Source organism: Mastomys coucha, unplaced genomic scaffold (genome assembly GCF_008632895.1).
Source record: "Mastomys coucha isolate ucsf_1 unplaced genomic scaffold, UCSF_Mcou_1 pScaffold8, whole genome shotgun sequence".
In the NCBI taxonomy this organism is placed as follows: Eukaryota; Metazoa; Chordata; class Mammalia; order Rodentia; family Muridae; genus Mastomys; species Mastomys coucha.
This window is the reverse complement of record NW_022196914.1, coordinates 35,981,652-35,995,574: the sequence shown is the minus strand read 5'-3', so window position 1 is coordinate 35,995,574 and position 13,923 is coordinate 35,981,652. Positions and strand designations below refer to the sequence as shown.

The window sequence follows — 13,923 nt, the reverse complement described above, 5'->3', positions numbered from 1 at the left end:
AGGCCTGGGAGAGGAGGAGCCGCCACAGCCTGCGCTTAACCCGAGACACCTGCTGCCCTGCCACCCCCTGCCTCATACCTGCCATCCCTGCTATTCCCCTGCCTCATCCTCTGCATCCCTGCCATCTTCCCGCTCAGCTCTGCCATTACCTGACTGGGCTCAGCCATCCCCGTGCCTCAGCCCCGCCATCCCCGCCAACCCCCTACCTCAGCCCCTCATCCTTGCCATCCCCCTGCCTCAGCCCCACCACAGTGACTGACAGGGTTGAGTGACAGGTGCCGGGCCCGCCCTCTGTCACAGTGACGGACAGGGGTGAGTGACGGGAGCTGGACCCTGTCCTCTGTCAGTGACTGACAGGCGGGGTGACTGGAACCCGGGGTCGTCATTTGCAGGATTCGAAATTTCTTCCTTGCATGATGGGAGCGGGGGAAGTTTATGCTCTAACACCCCTGCAGGTGGTCGCTACGGCGCTGAGCAACCTACACAAAGCGCATGTGCAACCTCCTCGGAGGGCCACACAGTAGGTGTGTGATTGGAGAGCTGCGATCCCCACTGCCCCTGTGCCCGGAGAGATCACGACAGCGCCTGCCCGTCCACCCAGTTGTGGGAACGGCCTTCGGGATTGGCAGCACGCATGCACCTGGCGTCTGGGTTTCCCTCTATCTTCCACGTCTTTCTCGGTGACTCTGAGGCCCCGAAGTGGTTCCAGGCGGCTCGGTGGCCCCGTGCCCCTCGGGCGATCGTGACAGAGACTCCGGGGCCATTCTGCTCCAGACAGCGCAGTGTGATGACCTGAGTTCATGGTGTCGCTCTTGTGACACAGCGAACACCTGAGTCTAACGACTCGTATGCCCTATCGTTTTCGCTGCGGCTGGTGACAGTATCCCCACGTGCCCCGTTCACCTGCACGGCTGCCTGGCTGTGGTCCCAGCCAGGGTGCAGATGGTGCCTTTCGGCACGTTTTGAAGCTGCAGCCCGAGGCAGTAAGCGCCGCCGGTTTGTTGTGGTCACGTTTGCTGAAGTCTCCGGGCGCCAAGATCAATCCATGGGTTTGTATTGAAACCGCGGACGCGTGGCAATAACTGTGCGCCAGCGTCTACCCGCGCTGCAGGTCTGAAGTCGCGGCCTGTGCGGATCAGCACCGGCTACTTGGCCCTCCCCTCTGTTATGGTTGCTGCTCGTGACACTATCGCTCTGCGCCCAGTCTGTCTATACGGCAGGCTGTGGCCGTTTTGAAGCCCGGCAGCCTCGTCCGTCCGTCGTCTGTCCGTCCGTCCGTCCGCGGATCGTAGGTTCGTCCATTGGTCTGTCCTGCCCCGCCGCTGCCATGCCACCCGGGAAGCCACTGCAGCCCCGGCTGCAGATGAAAGTGGATGAGCTCTTCCTGTGCAGGCTCAGTAAGACCGACCGCCAGCCCGCGCTGCACAACGGCCTGCCCCACATCCAGGGGGAGAACTCGGACCCCGCGACCTCTGATCCGGTCTGTCGTAAACCTGTGATACCCCAACCTTTGAGCCCCAACCCCGAGACCCTTAACCCCTCCAACCGTGTCCCAGTGTCACCCGAACCCTCCAGGCAGGACACCACAACACTCCACTGTGCAACCTCTGACCCTGCGACCCCTGACCCCATCTGCACGCTGCCTGTCGGAGCCCCTACCTGCGCCCGATCAGCGCCAGGCCTGCAAAGGACTGTAGGATCTAGAGTGGTGAGTGACCATGGGGAAGCCTGGGCTGGGGCTTCTGACTTCACAGGGGGACACCTGATGTCGGGGGGGGGATGTGGCCGGTGGGGGGAAGCCGAAATCTTATGAATGTAATCAATGTAATAAAGCCTTTTCATGTCATAGTAGTCTCTGCTATAATAATAATAACAATAAAACATACTGGAGAGAAATCTTATGAATGTAATCAATGTGGTAAAGTCTTTGCAGGTCACACTCATCTCTAAAGACATAAAAGAGCACGTACTGGAGAGAAACCTTATGAATGTAGTCAATGTGGTAAAAGCCTTTTCACAAAGTTATTGTCTCCAAAACCATAAAAGAACCCATATAGGGAGAAATGTTATGAATGTACTTAATGTGCTAAGGCCTTTTTATGTCCCACTAGTCTTCAAAACATAAAAGATCCCATACTAGAAAATCTCATGAATGCAATCAATGTGGTAAAGACTTTTCACAATTTTCAAGTCTCCATTATTATAAAAGAACACATGCAGGAGAGAAACCTTATGAATGTAATCAGTGTTGGAAAGCATTTGCAAATCACAGTTATAAAAGATCAGTGACATTAAAGATCACATACAAGAGAGAAACTGCATGAATGCTATCAATGTAAAGGCTTTGCATGTCATAGTTCTTTACACATACACGAAATTACACTGGAGTTAACCCTTATTAATGTAATCACTGTGGTAAAACCTTGGCAATTCACTGTCATCTGCAATGACATAATAGAACACTCTGAAGAGAGTAACCCTATGAATGTAGTCAGTTTATTGAGCCTTTTCATGTCACAGTGATCTCCACATACATAAAAGATCACATACTGTAGGTAAGCTGCATAAGTGTAATGAATGTGGTAAACTCTTTCCAGGACAAAGTATTCTCCGAATACACAAACAAAATGTACAGGAAAGAAAGCTTATGAATGTAATCAATGTGATAAAGCCCTTACATATCACAGCCATCTCCAAATACATTAATGAGCACATCATTTCAGAGAAGCCTTTTGATTGTTATGAATATGGTAAAGCCATTATATATCACTGTAGCCTCCAAATACTTAAAGGAACACATACTGGACAGAAACCTTGTGAATGTACTCAAGTTGGAAAGTCCTTTACATGCCACAGTAGTCTCTGAATACATAAATGAACATATACTAGAGAGAAACCTCATCAATATAATCAGTGTGGTAAAGCCTTTGCATGTCCTAATCACATTTAAATGCATGAAAGAATCATAGTAGAAATAAACTGATGAGATGAATATGCTAAAAAGTGGCACTATTAGGAGGTGTGCCTTGTGGGAGTAGATGTTACTGTTTTGAAGGAAGTGAATTACTATGGTGGTGGTCTTTGGATCTCTGGCCAGTACAAAACAGCCCCTCCTACTTCTTTGCTGGAAGACAGTCTCTTCCTGACTGCCTTCTCATGAAGATGCAGAACTCTCAGCTTCTTCTCCAGCATTATGCCTGCATGCGTGTTGCCATTCTTCCTGCTATGATGGAAATGGACTAAACATTTGAATCTGCAAGCCAGGCCCAATTAAACATTTGCCATTATAGGAGTTGCCTTGGTCACAGTGTCTCTTCTTAGCAATGGAATTTCTGTCTAAGGTAGAAGTTGGTACCTCAGACTTAAGTATCACTATGATAGGTCTGACCATGTTTTTGTTTGGAGAAATGTGGATTTTTAGACTTTGGATTTGTACAAGCATTAAATGAAACTTAATGGCCGTCCTAGTAGAAATATGGAACACATATGTACTGAGGGTGATTTGAACTTTATATATAGTTTTTATGATGTTTTGCTGAAGAATGTTGCTGCTTTTTTTTTTTTGCCCTTGTTTGAAGAGTATCATTGAGGCTAAGATAAAGAGGTTTATATTAATTACATTAACAAAGGAAGTCTCAGAATAGTCAGCATTGCCTTTGGTCTGTGTTTGCTCTCATGATGATTGTTTTGATCAAGCATAATAATCTTAGAAAGTAAAAATATAAAATGTAAGGTTCAAAAAGAAAAGATTCACCAGAAAGTTGAATGAAGCCAAATCCTGTGATCAAGGATATTCAGTGATATAGGAATGGTGACATAAGGGCAAAATTCCATCCAGCTAAACATATGGATTTGCAGTTGAATGGAGAACTGTATTTACTGTAATCAAGTCAATATTGATCAATTGCAGGGTCACAAAAATATACTCAGAAGCTAAGCTACAACTCCACCCTACCACCCTAAGCCAGAAAGTTATATAGCTTCCAAACCTGAAAATCACAATGTCCTGTGCCAAGTTACAGCTTAATTTTCCTCCAGTCACGATGTTTTACTGTTGTTACTTTATATCAACTGATAAATGTAAGTTTCATGGTTTAGCATGTCATAGCAATTTGTTCTTCTGTGGCTAGGAACAGGAAGTATATTTTTAGGAATAAAACATAAGTAACAGAAATTATGGTTAGTAACAGTCATTTATTTTGGGGAAACAACACTTGAATAATGAAAGCTGGCATATATTGTAAAGTACACAGGTCCCTTATAACTTGGAATTTAAACTTAGTTTGAACTTACGATTAAATGGAGGTTGGTAACAAAATGGCAGTCCTGAGGGCAACTTTCTTTTGCTTGTTCCCATCATTTGTATGTCATAGTCATCTTTGAATACATAACGACACATATTGAAGATAAATCTTACAAATGTAATCAATGTGATAAAAACTTTTCTGTGAGTACATAAAAGAATGCATCCTGGAGAGAAATGCTATGAATAAGCAATGTGTTCAAGCCTTTGCATGTAGCAGTAGTCTTAGAAACCATGACAAATAGTCATAATACAGAGAAACCCCATAAACGTAGTCAATGTGTTAAAGTTTTATACTTCCTGTTATCTTTATAGAAGAGTAAACTCTTTACTATGTAATCAATCTATTAAAGGCTATGCATACCACAATAGTCTTTGAGGACCTTAAAAAGTAATGTGTGACCACAAAGAATTTGGTAAGATCTTAGCCAAAACACTTACATTGAGTTACTCAAGATCATTTATTTTGTAGAAAAAAATGTGACAAACATCAACAATCAATTCAAACTTTATGATGTCCCTCTATTGTGTTTGCACTTGGATAAAAAAGCCATATGAAATCAACAGTAAGAAAACCTCTTTAGATTTCACAAATCTACTCAGTTATATGTAATAACTCTTTCAAGTGTAAAACTTTATTGTTATGTATTAGTGCCTTTTCTGTTGTTATGAGAAAATATAATGTTTAAATCAACTTATGAAAGAGTTTAATTTGATTATGGTTCCAGAGGCATATGGTCTTGCAAGTGGGAGAATTAGCCTGAGGCAGAGGTTACTTTTCTAATTGCTTATCCCATGGAAATTGTCCATCCCTGTACCATATATACAACCAACAGAAATGCACTCAGCATGTTTTATTCATGTATTTGTACATGCTTTCTCAAACATACTTAAAATGAGTGACTTGGAAGAGAAGAGTTAGGGAAGGCATGGAGTGAGGACAAGGGAAAACATAATACATAGCTAGAGAGGCAGCATACTAGGCAAGAGCATTGAGGTTTGTTAGGGAGGAGACAAGTCTCATTCCCATAAACCACTTGGTAGCTAGTTATGTCTTGTAACTCCAGTCCCAAAGGATCTGATGCTCCTTCAGGCCTTTCAGGTACTGCACACAGACATAGTAGGCAACACATCCATGCACATAAAATAAAAATAAAGGTAAAAAGGAATTCTCTGTAGTGATGACTTAGCCCTGAGGCAGAGCGCAGTCAGGGCTAGGTAAAATGAACTCCTTCTGGTCTGAATTTAGGTGAAGTTGTGACTGTTCTTGGAGCCAGCCTTCCCAGAGGCAAAAGCAGCCTTATTCTAATGATAGAATAGCACAGCATAGCTGTTCATCTGAGATCTCCAACCACAGTGCTGTTTGACCACTTTTCCTTGATGTTTTCTGTATTTGTGTTCTCTGTCTTCATGCCCCGTCCAGTGGTGCAATCAAGCAGAGACTATGGGAGTCATCTGGAAGAGAAAGCAAGACAGGGAATGCAAAGGAACAATGACAGAAAGTCAGGGAATCTGATCAAGCTACAATTTTTACTTTTTCTCACTCAGGTTATATCTTCCAAGCAGAATGGGGGAAAGAACAGGGGACAGGGTCGCTTTGTCTTCAGGGAGTGCAGGTGCTCTCAGGACCAGGAAATTGGCTTGGTAAAAAGTTCAGGTTGCTAGGTACCTGTCTATATGATGCATAGCTATTTTGTCCCTAACTGGACATAGAGTTAAACACTTGTTTACAGGACCCATAGATGTCTGATCTCATAGCAAAATGAATTCCTAGATATCTAACTGAAAAATCTAAAGTGGGCTTCCATAACAAAGTGGGTTGTTAGATACCTATCAGTAAGATTAATTAACTATTTGTTCTTATCTATGTTGGTACTAAGTGGGTTGCTGGATACCTAACAGCAAGATTAATAGGCATTTGTTCTCAACTGGGTCAGTGCTTTCCCATCGAGGCAGCTGTTGATTTTCAACTGAGCTGGTACATTCCCACGGAGGCCAAGACTTTTGTGCCAATAAGCAGTTATGGCTGACAGAACAGTTAACGTTCAGACAATGTTGCTCCCAACATCTTCATATGTGTGAGAATTGTGCTTTGGCATATGTTTTCAATCTACATTTTAGATCAAACGTTATGATGTAGAAGATAAATTTCCTCTATAAATCTCTACCTGACATAGTGGGTAGACTTGCAATCTCTTGCCCCTATTCAAATTGTCTAATGTATATCATAGGACCTGAACCTAAAAGAGACTTAAGGTTGACAGCATATGTGATATGCTAATTCTTTTCTAGGCTGTGTCTTTTTTGACTGTTAGCCAGAGATAAATGCCATGCTATTATTAAGGTGACTTTTTTTTATTAGCCACTTAAGTGTGTTGAGTGATTTCTACTTGGGAAGGGATATTAATTATAGAACAGCTAGACTAGCAGTCTTTTAGAAAAATTAATCTGAGACAAACTGTCCTATGTTTGGCTGGCTCAGGTGCCTCGATCCCAGAATTTTGCTCCCTAGGTCAATGACCTTGCTGTCCTCTTATTTAAACTAAATTCTAAATTAAATGGCTGTGCAATATTCATTTACCTGTTGAGTCACATAGCCAACTTTCCATTCTGTCATAGGAGAAGGATTCACATGTCAAGCATGGCTTCTGCCTTCAGACCAGAATAGGAGGACTAGCTTATTTGTGTTCTTAGTGCCTGCACTCTTGGTGTTTTGTTCAGAAAGTGGTCCCCTGTGCCAGTGAGTTGAAGGTTGTTCTCGAATTTTATTTGGTTCAATGTATCTGGTTTTGTGTTGAAGACTTTAAACCACGTAGACTTGAGATTAGTTCAGATCTCATTACAGGTGGTTTTGAGCCACCATGTGGTTGCTGGGAATTGAACTCAGGACCTTTGGAAGAGCAGTCGGTGCTGGTGCTCTTCCCAGCTGAGCCATCTCACCAGCCCCATATATACTTTTAAAATACAAAAGTATCTAAATTTTCCCACACTGAATTGGTTTTGCACTGTGCATTCTTCATTCTTCAGGGACATGGGCAGAATGGAAAGGTGCCCCTGTGATGGACATCTGGTACAGATGATGTTCACATTCCATAACTGGTATTCGCTTTATTCCATACATGTCAGTTCCACTGATTTGTCATTCTTTCAGTATTCATGGCAAAAGAAGCTGCGTCTCTCAACAGTGTGTGCAGAACTCTTTAACTGGTCCACCTAGACCCACAGATGCCACAGCTCTGCAGCATCTGCACCACTACACCATGTCTGCTGGCACTTTGTCTGGATCATGTCTAGCATTTGGTGTCATTAGATCAGTAATGCCAACCAAGCTTATGCCACATGCTTAGAAACCTAAGAGCCATTATTGAGAACTGAGATTAGCATCATCTGCCATGGCAGTCCACTGGGTTCTGTGTCCCACTCTTGCTTCATGTGGTGTTGCAGATGCAATCCTGATGTCCAGGTGGCCCAAAATGGAGCAGCACTGTGTGAACTTCTGTGGTGGTCCACAGGAGCTTCCTGTCTAGCAGTGTGGTATAAGTGAAGACAGATGCCACAACAGAGGTGTGAAGGGGGGCATCCTTTCATGGCCCTCACCCAGAAATGACCTCAGCATGTCAATCCAGAATATTGCTGTCCAAACAGGAAAGGGAACTACCCAGAAACCAAAACCAAGTGAAAGGATACCCTAACTTTAATCAAGTCTCAGAAAGCCTGATCTCAGCAGATAAGCCAGCCAGGTGTAAAACATTCTAGAAAACATGGAGGGATGCAACACAGTCAACCTGGCCTTCTGCCTTTTGCACCAGGGGCAGGTTACTTGGTCCAGCTGAATTTGGGAATCTCATAGTGCTCAGCGAGTGTCCAGGTGTCGGTCAAAGTCCTCCACTCTCTGTTTGTGGGTTTTGACACCTTCTTCAAGATTCTTATCATTTGCCGTTTCTTTTGCATCTTTTTGAAGACTGCCTGCACTGGAGTCTGCTTGTCCAGGAAGCACCTCTTCTCTTCCTCTCTCTTCTTGCTCATCACCATGGTCTCCAGCTTCTTGATCTTGTCTTTGTTCTTCTTCTTCATGAAGGAAAGGGGGCCATTAAGCAAGGCTAGAGCCTGCCTTTGGCCCTCAGGGACAGACCATGGGCTCCTGGGCCTCACTGCTTCTTCACTCCAAGCTCTGCCACACCTTTCAGCTTCAGGGGACTCTTCTGGACCTGCTCATATACCTCCATAGCACTCATAAGCCATGACCCCGAGAAACTCTTAATTCTGAATATCTATACCACAAATCCAAGGGCACCCTCATTCACAAAAGAAACTTTACTAAAACTCAGAGCACACATCAAACCTCAAACACTAATAGAGGGAGACTTCAAAACCTCACTCTCACCAATGGATAGATCATGAAAACAAAAACTAAACAGAGACACAGTGAAACTAACAGAAATTTCGAAACCAATGCACTTAACAGATATGTACAGAACATTTCACCCTAAAACAAGAGAATATACTTTCTTTTCAGCATTTCATGGTACCTTCTCTAAAATTGACCATATAATTGGTCACAAAACAAGGCTGAACAGATACAAGAAGATTGAAATAATCCCATGCATCCTATCACATCACCATGAACTAAGGTTAGACTTCAATATTAACAAACACAAGAGAAAACTCACATACCCTTGGAAATTGGACAACTCTCTACTCAATGTTAACTTGGTAATGGAAGAAATAAAGAAATTAAAGACTTCCTGGAATTCAATGAAAATGATAACACAGCATACCAAAACTTATGGGGCATAATGAAAGCCATGCTAAGGGGAAAATTCATATCATTAAGTGCCTTGTAAAGAAATTGGAGAGATCCTACACTAACAACTTACAGCACACCTAAAAGCCCTAGAACAAAAAGAAGCAAATGTACCCATGAAGAGTGTATGACATGTAACAGTCAAACTCAAAGCCAAAATCAACCAAATATAAGCAAAGAGAATGATAGAAAGAATTGACAAAACCAAAAGCTGGTTCTTGAGAAAATCAACAAGATAGATGAACCCCTAGCCAATCTAACTAAAGGGCACAGAGACAGTATCCAAATTAACAAAATCAGAAATGAAAGGGGAGACACAACAGAAACCAAGGAACTGCAAAAAATCATCAGATCCTACCCTCAAAGCCTGTACTCAACAGAACTGGAAAGTGTAGATGGAATGGATAATATTCTAGACAGATACCATATACCAAAATTAAATCAAGAGCAAGTAAACTATCTAAACAGGACTATATCTCCTAAAAACATAGAAGTCATTAAAACCATCCCAACCAAAAAATCCCAGGGCCAGGTGGCTTTAGTGTGAAGTTCTACCAGACCTTCAAAGAAAAGCTTATACCAGCACTCCTGAAACTATTGCATAAAATAGAAACAGAAGAAACACTAGCTAATTCATTCTATAAAGCTACAATTACTCTGATATATAAACCACACAAAGACTCAACAAAGAACGAGAACTTCAGACCAATTTTGCTTATGAATATCAATGCAAAAGTACTCAATAAAATACTAGGAAATTGAACAAAGACACATCAGAACCACCATTCACCAAGATCAAGTAGGCCTCATCCCAGGGATGCAAGGTTGTTTCAATATATAAAAAATCCATTAACATAATCTACCTTATAAACAAAATCAAAGAAAAAGCTCACATGATTATTTCATTAGATGCTGAAAAAGCCTTTGACAAAATACAACACCACTTCATGTTAAAAGTGTTAGAGAGATCAGGAATTCAAGGCCCATACCTAAACTTAATAAAAGCAAAATACAGCAAACTAACAGCCTATATCAAATTAAATGGAGGGATACTTGAAGGAGTCTCACTAAAATCAGGGACAAGACATGGCTGCCTGCTCTCCCTGTATCTTTCCGTCTTTTGATATTTTCTTCAATTTCATTTTTTAAATACTTGTCATACAAATTGTTTTTGTCATACAAATTGTTCACTTGCTCTTTTAGTGTTAGTCTAACATGTACTGTATGAGGCTAATGTGAAGTGTGTTGTCTCACTGCTTTATTCTCAGTCCCTTAGTTATTTGCATATAAGAAGCTTACTGATTTATTTATTTATTTATTTACGTTAATCAAGTATCCAACAACTTTGCTGAAAGTATTTATTAACTCTGGGAATTGCCTTTCTGAAGTTTTTGTTCACTTATGCATACTATCATATCATCTGCAAATAACACAATTTGACTTTTTCCTTTCTAATTTATATTCCCTTCATTTCTCTCAGTTGTTTTATTGTTCTAGCTAAACTTTCAGGTACTATATTGAGTAGATATGGAAAGAATGGACAACCTTGTCTTGTTCCTGATTTAATGGACCTAATTTGAGTTTTTCTCCATTTAATTTAATTTTGGCTATATGCTTGCTGTAAATTGTTGTTATCATGTTTATGTATGTCCCTTGTATCGTTCATTACTCCAAAAATTTTATCACAAAGTAGTGATGGATATTGTCAGAAAATTTTTCATCATGGAATGAGATAATCTTTTTGTTTATTTGTTTTTTGTTTTTATTTTTTTCAATTTAAGTAAGATTTATTGAGTGCCTACAGGGTTCGTTGTCCATCACCAAACATGTTGAAATTTAGCAAACAGCATATTCCAGACTCCAGTATATTATGATCTAATTAGTATAAGACAGTTTAGACATGGACAAATGAATTCCATGTCACTGCTCAATCACAACCAACATTAAAGAGCTGTAACTTAAGTAATCCAAAACAGCATCTGATCCTAAAGTCATCTGTAACATTTATTTGGCTTTAGATAAATTCCACTGCAGATAGAAGTCACAAAGATGAAAATAAATAGCAACAGAAGAGAGTACTATTGATGACTTTTATTTTGTATTCTCTATTTTCTTCTTATAATGGTCCGAAGCCTCTGCAATACCAGGTTGTCAGAGAGTAACATGTCATCTTGTTGTTCTAGATAATCCAGCAGAATTTCAGTCCATTCAAGTGCAGCTTTATGGCTAATGTGCTTCTCTGGATTCAGTTCTGCTTTCCTAGTCTTCCTAGAAGGCTTTTTTTGCTCAGTGGCCTTCGCCCTGTCTGCAGCACCTACAATGTCAGCTAACACCTGACAGTTTGAGCCACTATTCTGAGAGTCAAACCACTGCCCAATATTTTTGATGTTAACATGTTCACAGTCTTCCGTTTTCTGTAAAACCATTGCTAAATTAGCTGCTAAAATGACTCCTTTGCCAATGCTTACACTTGGATTTTCCTCATTGCCCAGGAAAAGTTTTCCACGCTCTGGTTATGCTATTTGATCGTATCTGGTTCTAGGCTCTTGATGCCTCATAAATTGCATCTAACACTGTCAAATTCTTCCAAAACGTTTTTGGGTCATTTCCCTCATCCATGTATTTCTGGATAAGTCCTGCTCGGTAATATCTTTTCACTATGGTTAGAATTCCTTGCCTCATAGGTTGGATTAGACTTGTGACATTTGGTGACAAGTATTTCACAATTATTCTGCCATCATCTTAGCTCAGCAGTTCTTTAGCTGGATGTGCTGGGGGAAAATCCAGAAGCAGTACTGCTTTTTCTCGAAGCCCTTTGGATTTCAGATGCTTCTGCATCTGTGGCACAAAGCACTTCTCAAACCACTGTTTGAGAACAGATGGCTCGATCCATGCACTTTTTTGACTGAAGTACGTGACAGGAAGGTTTGAAAGGTCAGTTCCTCTGAATGCAAGGGGTCTTTTTGCTTTCCCCACAACACGAAGATTAAGCTTGTGTAAACCTGTGGCATTTACACAACACATAATAATGATTCTTTCTCTGCTTGTCCTATACTTGCAAGTATTCCTGGTCACTATCAAAAGCTAATGTCCTTGTTGGTAGACATTTCCAGAACAATCCAGTTTGGTCAGCACCATAAATTTGTTCTGGTAGGAGATTTTCTTTCTGCTCTTCAGAGGCTGGCAGGGTGGGCTTCTCCTGGAACTTCCTTTGCTGGCTCTGCTTTCTGGCGGGTCAGGGGGAGCGATTGCCGGCGCCCCTCTTCCCAGCATCCCAAGCGCCTGGTGACCATTCGCCCACAGCATGGCTTCGGCCGTGACCCCCTGCCTCCGACTTTCACCCAGATCGAAGCTTGCTGGCTGGCCGGGAGAGACCCTGGTAGTGTCAGGAGGTTCCAAAGGCTCGAGTACCTATACCGCCCCTGCAGCTACTTCTGTGGTCATGGAGATCATCTTCCACCAGAATTACTGTGCGCTCTTCACCCAGCCTACCACCCCCTAGTTGCAGCCTTGGGTTCTGATTTCCACCAATGAAGTTTTTTATCCTTTCTTAAGTTATGTGACATCACTTTTTAGCCACTGTTTCCCTTTCAGTTGCCTTTAGCTATAAGTTCTTTTTGGTTTAAAGTACTGAGTTATTTGCCTGTCCACAACAGGTGATACACCCCTCCCCTGCTTTCATAGGTACTCACCAGGAGTCCTTGCCTTGAAGAGAGCATTCACTCACTTGACTGTCTGTCAAAGACAACAACTGTCAAGCAGTGAGTCTTCCTGCTCTGTTTTTCTGTCTGTTAAGTGTGCAAGCCCGAGTAAAACTGTTTTCTTGAACATTGCATAAGAAGAAAAGAAAAAAAATCCTGTGGTAATGGCAAAAGTTGATCATCATTAGAATGTTTTCGAAACCTCAGTAGGGCAGTATTGATTCAACTTAGAGCTTCCAGTAAGGCTGCAGTTTATGAAAAGAGCAAGGAGGGCTTCTATAGCTATTGGAAAAGAAAGTCAGTAGCAATATAAATCCTTCTTTATTAAAACTATTTCTATTTTTAGATCATTCTAACATTTTATATTTGTTAATACCATAAGATACAATAGGTTTAACAAATAAATTCACAATCTATTGTGAAAATATTTACTCAGGAATGGGGAATAAGCAATGTATATCCCTCTTTCTAAGTTCTCAGGGGCACCACAGTTCAAAATTATCATAGTTCACCCAAGGATAACAATGAAATTATCGGTTTTCCTTAAAGAAAATTGACAATGTGGTTTTTTTTTAAAGATTTATTTTATTTATTTTATGTGTATGAGTACACTGTAGCTGTACAGATGGCCATAAGCCATCATGTGTGTGGCTGCTGTTGAACTCAGGACCTCTGCTCATCCTGCTCACTCCTGCCTGCTTGCTCGATCTGCCCCCACTCGCTCCTGTGTAATTTACTGAAGCCAGAAGAGGGCATCCAATCTCATTAAGGGTGGTTGTGAGCCACCATGTGGTTGCTGGGATCCGAACTCAGGACCTTTGGAAGAACAGTCAGTGCTCTTACCCGCTGAGCCATCTCGCCAGCCCCAGCAATGTGTTTCTTATGAGACGGTAGATATCCTGCAATCAGTACACTAAAAATACTTTACTCAGTATTTCTGGAGACAAATCCACATTACCTAAACAGTTATGCCCCTTCCAAATTATACAAATACTGGCCAGCCATGTTCTTTTGTAGAGGTTTAGTAACATTTAAAAAAGCCCTGCTGTAAACCAGTGGCCAACATCAAACTAAATGGAGAGAAACTTGAAGCAATCCCACTAAAATCAGGGACT

At 41.7% G+C, this 13,923-nt stretch overlaps 1 protein-coding gene and 1 pseudogene across 1 annotated transcript in view; one reads left to right on the top strand and one right to left on the bottom strand.

The window, feature by feature from the left end:
• Positions 1–7: 7 nt before the first annotated feature.
• Positions 8–13,923, top strand: part of LOC116083893 (zinc finger protein 120-like) — a 31,237-nt gene continuing 17,321 nt past the window's right edge. The window contains exon 1 of the mRNA XM_031360670.1: positions 8–1,708. Coding sequence (XP_031216530.1) covers positions 1,328–1,708 — 381 coding nt within the window. The 5' untranslated portion in view covers positions 8–1,327. The remainder of the gene's footprint in view (positions 1,709–13,923) is intronic.
• Positions 8,120–8,529, bottom strand: LOC116083551 (annotated as a pseudogene).